This window comes from Myotis lucifugus, unplaced genomic scaffold (genome assembly GCF_000147115.1).
Source record: "Myotis lucifugus unplaced genomic scaffold, Myoluc2.0 scaffold_260, whole genome shotgun sequence".
Taxonomy (NCBI): domain Eukaryota; kingdom Metazoa; phylum Chordata; class Mammalia; order Chiroptera; family Vespertilionidae; genus Myotis; species Myotis lucifugus.
Window position 1 is genome coordinate 1,465,445 of NW_005871308.1, and position 7,943 is coordinate 1,473,387.

Below are 7,943 nucleotides of genomic sequence, written 5' to 3' on the forward strand. Positions count from 1 at the left end.
AACTTTGAAATCAAAATTGTCACATTGTATTGTTTATTTATTAGAGTATCTCATATTCTTATAACTATTGGAGGTTAGTGCACATACGGCATTAATGCCACTTTTAACATTTTTTTAAAACTAGTAACAGTTCTTTCCCTTTCAGATACAGCTTTTAAATGTAGCCAAAAAAAAAAAGTTTGAATCACAGTTAATGCTAAAGAGGGCAGTTGTTAATTCACTGGACTCTTTCCTAATTACAGTAATGAAGAAATAGCATCTGGGTCAGAGACTGTATAGAACTAAAAGGTCCTTTTTTTCAAACTCTATGTTATGGATTAAGAAACTGAGGCGTTTGTGGCAGAGCCAGAGCACGAGTTCTCTGGCCTCCTGGCTCCCACTCTGCTCTCCTGCCCCTTGGTCTCTAGAGCTCTTGAGACACACACAGCCCATCTGAGTTCAGTGTGTGCACACTAGGCTGGCTGTGTAGAAGGAGGTTTTACGGACGCCCACCGTATGTCAGAGACGGCTACAAAGATGAGTGAAATGTCCTGAAGGAGCCTCGGGTAGGCAGAGTGAACAGTCCCATACAGTGTGGACAAAGGGACAAAGATGCTAGATGTGGGAGGAATCCAGGAGCTCTGCACAGTGCCAGGCAGCTGCCTTGGGCCAGCCCTAGGTGTAAGCCTGCTGGAAACTGCCTGGAGGCATCAGAGGGGAGAGGGGAGTGAGCGGGGCCTTCAGAGATAAGAAGAGTAAGTTCTCCAAAAGAACAGCCTGGGAGTTTAGGCCACGGGAAGCACCCATAGGCTCAGAGATTAAAAAAAACAAACAAAAATAAAACATGTCAGGAAAAGGGAGGCATCCACCTCCCTGGCTGGCATGGAGGGTGAGGGGAGAGGATGGCTGGAAACAGGCTGGAAATACGGGGCACATCTCGATGGTGTGCGTGGCATCCACCCTCTCCATCACCATTCCCGCCTCCATGGCACTCAGCCCTCACCCAGTCTAGATCCCCCTGTGCCCTGCAGCCACTTGAAGCGCAGTCTCTCTCACCTCTCTCACAGGGAGCTCTGTACAGCAGATTGGCCTCAGTGTTCCTGTGATCATCATCAAGCAAGAAGAGGCGTGTCAGTGTCAGTGCGCATGCCGGGACTCTGCTAAGGAGCGGGCGGCTGGCAGGAGAAAGGGCTGTTCCTCCCCACCCCCTCCAGAGCCAAGCCCCCAGCCTCCTGAGGGGCCCAGCCGGAAGCTACCACCACAGACTTTCTCCTCACCCTCCGTCCCCCTGTCCTCCTCCTCCGCCATCCCCTCTTCCTGTGAGCAAAGCAGACAAGCAGGGACTCCTCCAGACCCTCAGACAGAAACGTTAAGTGCCATGGATGTGTCAGAGTTTCTGTCCCTCCCGAACCTGGACACGCCGTCCAATCTGATTCCCATTGAAGCACTACTGCAGGGGGAGGAGGAGCTGGGCCTGACCAGCAGCTTCTCCAAGTGAAAGGCCACCTGTGCTCCCCTCCGGGAAGGGAGGGCGAGCAGGAAGCACACACAGGTGTGATGTCTACCATCATGGGATTGGTAATTTGAAGGATGAAGAAATCTATTTGAAATCCTCACATTTCGGATATATTTTCTTTATTCATATCCCAGGAGCATCCATTTTAAGGAACTGATCTTTGGGAAAAAAAAAACAACAAAACAAAAAAAAAAAGCTAAGTTATAAATGAACTGTTTGGCTGCACTGTATGTCACTTTTGCTTATTGTCATGTGAACTTGGAAATTAAGGTTACTCGTATGCATAAAAATTCCAAGTGAAAGGGTGTGGTTTCCATCAGTCTGATGTTGCCCATCACTTGCACTGGGGCCTTGTGGTCTGGACAGTGGAATTCAGTGTGTCAGGTGTTGCTCCTCCCTGTGCGTCTTTTGAGCCTGAGGCTGAAGCTTGCTCCAAAGGCCAGACCCTCACTCCATCAGAGAGGGAAGTGGCAGAGGCAGGTCAGACAGCTGTGAGCCGGACAGAAATTGGGTGAGATGGTTTTGCTGTTTGCACTTGTGTCAGTGGAGCTCGGAGTGACTGTGGCAGGTGTCTGCATCCAGCTGCAGCACAGACGGGCAGCTAAAAGCCTGGCCCGAAGCTGTAGGGAGGATCTGGTTCTGCGGCCGCGCGCGAGCTGTTTGCTATCTGCCAATGGCGTGTGTGCAGAGCAGGCTCTAGCAACGTGATCACAGTCTTTGCCTTCCTGGTTCTGTCTCTCAGTTGGTTGCCAGGGTTTGCAGATCACAGCAAATTTTTCTTGGGGAACATCCCTGTTTTGTCCTGGAGTGGACATGTGGGTGTATGGCCAGTTGCTGGTCGGTGCTCTGCCTTCCTTTACTGGTATTTCTCTTCCTCGGAGCAGAAGAGCTGCATTTTGCTTATCAGAAGGTGTATCGCTGAGGGAGGTTTCTTAAGGTGGCATGTAATTGGCAGGCCAGGTATCCTGGTTCCAGGTTCTAGCCAGGCTTTTGGTTGCCCCTCCCATCTCCACCTCTCACCCCTCTGGATTTTGCATACAGCCTAGTACAGTGCAAAGAAGGATGTGACTTGCTCAGCTTAGTCACATGATTTCTAAACAAAAACAAAAAATAAACAAAAAAACACAAAACGATGATCTTCTACTCAGGGTAAAACAAACAAAAAAATTCCCCTTCCACCAAAAAGCCTGAAATGTTGCAATAAGTTATCTCATTTGGAATGTTTCATTAAGTTGTGTTATAGGAAAGAATTGTTTTTTGATTTGTGTATAGAATTACAACCATCTATCTGCCTTTGGCTCCAAGTCATGCCTCTAAACATAAAACATAAAATACAGCCCACACTAAAATGGAAAGTTTCTCTCAACTGGCTATCTCAATGTAGTCATAAGCACTCACCAAGCTCACTGAGCTCAGAAGCTGGGCATGGCCCCGCGTCTATAGGCTAGGCCTCTTCCCCGCCTCGAGCAAACAGGGCTGCTCTTCTGGGTCAATGATGTCGGGCAGAAAGTAGCCATAATCTTGCCTTCCTTTTCCCACTCCCTAATGTAAAAAGAGCTGCATTTGCCACTCTCCTGTCTCTGAGCCGTGCTCACAGCCGGCCAAGACAGTATCCAGAGCAGATCATTAGGGGAGCCAGAAGCCCAGCCTTTAACAGGATGTTCAGGGACAGACTTGGACAAGAGGGCAGTGGTGGTGCACGTTGTCACTGCAATGAGAGGTGGGCTTAGCCACAAGCAGCTGCTGGCTTCTCATTCCAGGAGTCTAGGCAGGAGAATGGGTTTCCTTTTAACCTTCTGCACTCTCCTCCCCAAGAGGCTGGTGGGTTCTGGGACCACTGACCTCAGCAGAAGTTGATAAGTCAGGAGGAATCTTCTAGTACCACAGTGAATGGGTCCTGGAAAACCAGCTGCTGAGCATGGCTTGTCCTTGGCTCTGTGGACCAGGCACCATAGGAAGCTTTGAGGTGGGACACTTGTGTTTTCTCTACCTCTTCTGCGAGAGACCAGCACAATACGATCCCAAAGGTAGTTGGCATCGGAGGGCAGGAATGACCTCTTCCCACATCCCTGGAGTCACCTGGGACTCAGTTCCCTGGGAGCAGGTGGGAAACCGGAGCCCAGGAAAAGCCTCTAGAGGTGTCCGTGGTTTAAATGTTGCTTCTTTCTGGTAGCCAGGCCTGTGCTAACTTGTTGAGCCTCCCCAGGTCAATGGTTTTTCTGCTCTCCAAAGATTGGGGGTGATGAAGAAGCATCTTAAAATAGTGTTTAGGTCGACAGATTTTTCCAGTTGCAGTATCTGCCTTTTGAGGATGATTCGAGATTATGAGGGCAACTATCAAACCCAATCAGCTTTTGGAAAATCGTGAGCGTGCTTAAAATGTCAGTGAGTGGCTGCAAAGAAGAGCAGGTTTATTCCACAGGACAGGCAGTCTTTCCTTCCTCCTCCAGCGCTCTCCCTCCCCACCTCCTTTGTAAACCTGGCCTGTAGTGCCAACGACCTTGGAGAAGAGTGGGCCGCTGGCTAAAGTGGATCCAGACAGAGCCTTCATGGAGAGTGTGGGTTCCCAAACCTGGAGTGAACCGAGGGAAAGGTTAGAGAAGGTCTGCAGACTTCTACCAGGTGAAACCAGGCCTTTTTCTTCCCATCGTAACCTTAACCATTTCCACCCTGTAGATTTATCCTTCCAGTTCCTGCTAGCATCTCTAGTCATACTGCTCGGATACAGGGTGCTAGTCAGCATCAGGAATTGGAGTACATGGGCTCAGGAGGTGGGAGGAAACTTGGGCTGGCACCACCAGACTGCCTTAGTGAATTTGGCCCTTCCCAGGCATTGAGGGAAAGTGGCCCTGCCTTTCCTGTCGGGTCTGGTCAGCCTCATGGGGACATCACCAGTTTGGTGGCAGGAGTTAGTGTCATTTATTGAATCCCCTGCCCCCTATCCTTTTAGAAGGAGATCTTGGTACAAAGCCTGGGAGGGGCCTTCATGTGTGAAGACCTCTCTGGGTAGAAGCAAGGGACTTGTGTTTACCACCTCTGGGGGAGTCAGTAGCTTGGAGAGTGTCAAGGCAGTGGACTGATGGGGCTAATGGAGGGTGGGTGGGTGTCCTGAGAGACTTTGTATAATGCTGAATGTGTCCAGAGGGACGAGTTTGCAGAACCTCATATTGGTATATTAAAGAAATAATAAAATAAAAAGCACTTTAGGTTATTTTATCTTTAACCCAATTGCTGCAATTTCTTTTGTGTGTGTGTGTGTGTGTGTGTGTGCTTTCCACAAAGTTTTATTTTTTGCTTAGAATAAAAAGTTAAATTGAGGTGTGAAAAGAAAAGCACTTACCTTGGTGCAATATGTGTAGCTTGATGGTCGTTGTCCCATGTGGCCCTGGCCTGGCCGCATTTTCTGCTCCATCAACTCTGTACCAGGAGGCTGTCTGTAGGGAAACACTATTATGCATTCTCAGCAACTGCTCAATCTATGCAAGCCTTCCCTGTGTGCCTGAGGGCGCCCCCTCAGGCTCTCTAAAGAACTGCTGCGGGTCCTGTTTTCTGCTGACTGTTGAGGCCCTTTTGCATCACTGCTTGCACCCTTGCCATCTTTCCCCCCTTCACCATTACAAAGTGATGTCTGAAAGGAAGGAACGGGATGTTCCTAGGTAGAAACCTGGCACCTTCTAGACTTTTATATTTGTAATCACGTCCATTGTCCTTAATCTTAAAAGACTTCTCCGGAATCACCGAAACCATTCATTTGTGGAACTTGCAACAGTATTGCTAGACTTTTCAGTTTTCCTAATCACCAATCAGAAATATGTTTGGGGAGGTGTTAGAGGTGGGGAGGCAACATGAGCCATTTCCTTACCGCTCCCATGCTACCCCTATTGGCTCTTTAAGCAAAAAGGCCTCCAGCCTTCATTAAATCCAATAAACAAAGCTGTTATAATTTGCTTTATCAACTTTTTCCCTTCCCCCTCACTCCTCTCTTGTTTCCCCTACCACCCCATTTTATCTTCATTCTCAGGCTACTATACAATGGAAAAGTTTGAAAATACTTCAGCCAAAGCAGAAAGATTTTCATAGATCCCATATGCAGATGATATTGCTGTGACATAGATCAGAATTGTTCATTCCTTAATACTGGGAGGGAGGAGGCAAGAAAACGGAATTATGCATATTTCTGATTGGTAACCAGTTAGGCTGTTTCCTCTGGGACAGACTTGGGGAAGAGAGAAAGGGTCCTGTGTTTCTTCTCATGCCCTTTGGGGAAGCTGATGACCACTGTTTGGGCATTTCTCACTGTTAAGCCTGTTCGAGGGCTTCTCAGTCTGCACTGAAAATGCAAATTAAACTGGATCTTTATGTTAATGTGTACATAGTACAGCCTTTTTTACTGGATGCAAAGTTTAAAACCACACACTGCCCTTTTGGTGGTGTGTCTGCTGGGCCAAAAATTGGGTGATAATGTAGTGTCACTTTCTCAGCTCAATGCAGTTTCTACTCTTTTTCTTATGGGAAAGTTTTTCATAAAACCTTTTTTTCACCAAAACCCAGGGTTGTTTTTTGCAATATCCTTGTTATCCTCACAGTGGTGCCAAGTCAGGCCTCTCTTGCCCTCTCCCCTGTGTCCTCAAGCCTCCCCTAGGGCGATGTTTGACTCTAGTCCTTTGTTGTTTTTGGTGAATGTGGGGGCGGGGGTCAGAGTTCAAGGTGGTTGTTTCCTTTCCCTGTGAACTCCTAGTCCCAGTTTGGGGGAGGTGGCTGGAAACTTGGTTTTGCTGAATCTCTGGGTCAGATCTTCTGGCCGGAAAGGCAAGACCCATGGGAGCCTTTTTTTTGGACATACACTAGTCATTGGCTGAAGGTCTTGGTGACAGTTCTCTAAAGCCCAGTAGTTTTATTTGGATTATGTAAAGCCTATCAAATTCATTTAAGTGTGAAACATGGGAACAACAGACTTTCACTGAGCGATATGAAAACGTTACAGGTTCAGTACTTCCAAAGGAAGAAACCTCCAAACCCAAAAAAGAGTAAATATGAATTTGTATTTTTGAAGAATGTGAAATAATGGTGTTTGCTTAATTGCTCATTTTGTATAAACTTAATATTGTACTTTAAAATATCTGCTAAGAAGTGAAAATTTAACTTTTTGGAATTGAAAAAGCAATATTAAATACTAATGAGATCCTAATTAAATGCTTATTTAAATCTGGTAGTTATCTGTGGTATTTCTTCCCAACCCTGCCAGCTTTCAACCACTTCCTCCCTCCCCAGCATCAGAGTCTTAGAGATGGGACAGAAAGGAAAGGCCAGGCACCAGGAGAGTCTGCAGGCTTCCTTTTAATCAAGGCTCTGCTGAAAGTGTTGTGTGGGACTTGGAGCCCCCAAAGCATGAAATGGACATTAACACCACCTGGATCCCCGGAAGCAGGCCAGACCACTCTGGCGAGCACCGCTGGCCCGCCCAGCTCCGGTCATCAGGCCGGGTGTTCCTCGGCTACATTTCAGGGCTCAGCACCGCATCAGCCAGGAAGGAGTGAACCCAGCTGCTAGCAGAGCTGCCACCCCAGGCTGAGGGCCAAGTTCCAGCCGCTGCCAGTGAAGACTGGTCCGTTACTGAAGGCAGTTGTTCAGAGTCCAGCCACCAGCCAGCCCCCCGGAGGGAGAGAGCTCAGGGCCACGGGCTCGGGAACGGTCAGGGTTCCGCAGCTCCATCGCCAGCATCCTTTGGGAAACCGCCTCTGGCGCAGACAGCTGGCTGGGGGGGCGCCCCGGGTTTGGATGAGACATTCTGGTAGGAACAGGAAGGAAAAAAGTGAGGCTGGGAGGCAAGGCCTCGGATTAGGCCGCAAGGATCTGGCTCCTTGGCATCTGGACAGCACTGAACTTTTTCAGAGCCTCTCACCCAGATGAAAAGTGGGAGGTACAGCAGCGGGGACACGTTCACTCTCAGGGGCAGCTGGGGCTCAGCTAATCTAGCCAGTGGACAGTCCCCACCTCCCAGGCCCGGCCGGGAGGCACTGACCCCGCCACCCGCCGGCTCCGGGCGCCGGCGGCCCAGCTGCCGCAGCATCTCCTCGCAGGCGGCGATGGTGTCCAGGAGCTGCCGCTGCCGCTGCTCCACCGCGTCCAGCAGCTGCTGGGCGCGCTCATCCCGGGACGGCTGCGGGGGCGGCCTCCCGCCGAGCCCCAGCCCCGCCTTCCCACGGTCCACGCCGGCAGCCTCCCTGCCCGAGAGAGCGAGACAGGCCGTCAGGGCCGGCGCTGGCGCGGGGTCCGAGCCCATTCCCCCCGCCCCGACGGGCCCCCTCTCACCCCCGTGACCAGTCTGAGCCGGGGCCCCATTCCATCTCCGCCTGCGCGGCCCGACCACCGCCCCCCTTTCGGCCGCCCCCTCCCCAGCAGCTGCGCTCAGGTTCCGCAAAGCTGCGCCCCGCCCCGTCCCCACCGG

General features: G+C 50.2%; 2 protein-coding genes across 3 annotated transcripts in view; one reads left to right on the plus strand and one right to left on the minus strand.

Moving 5' to 3' along the window:
• Positions 1-6,700, plus strand: part of MTF1 (metal regulatory transcription factor 1) — a 45,011-nt gene extending 38,311 nt beyond the window's left edge. Inside the window, 1 exon segment of the mRNA XM_006099134.3 lies at positions 1,047-6,700. Coding sequence (XP_006099196.1) covers positions 1,047-1,477 — 431 coding nt within the window. The 3' untranslated portion in view covers positions 1,478-6,700.
• Positions 6,701-6,812: 112 nt separating this feature from the next.
• On the minus strand, positions 6,813-7,937 carry CUNH1orf122 (chromosome unknown C1orf122 homolog). Of its 2 annotated transcripts, XM_006099135.3 has the most exons (3): positions 7,808-7,937; positions 7,518-7,719; positions 6,813-7,283 (listed from the first exon to the last, which is right to left on the minus strand). In XM_006099135.3, the coding sequence occupies exons 1-3, from the start codon at positions 7,840-7,842 to the stop codon at positions 7,188-7,190; spliced, it is 333 nt and encodes a 110-aa protein (XP_006099197.1). In that variant the 5' UTR covers positions 7,843-7,937; the 3' UTR covers positions 6,813-7,187. The 2 variants fall into 2 exon arrangements, with proteins under 2 accessions (XP_006099197.1, XP_014320162.1); XM_014464676.1 differs by having other exon boundaries at positions 7,518-7,937.
• Positions 7,938-7,943: the final 6 nt, after the last annotated feature.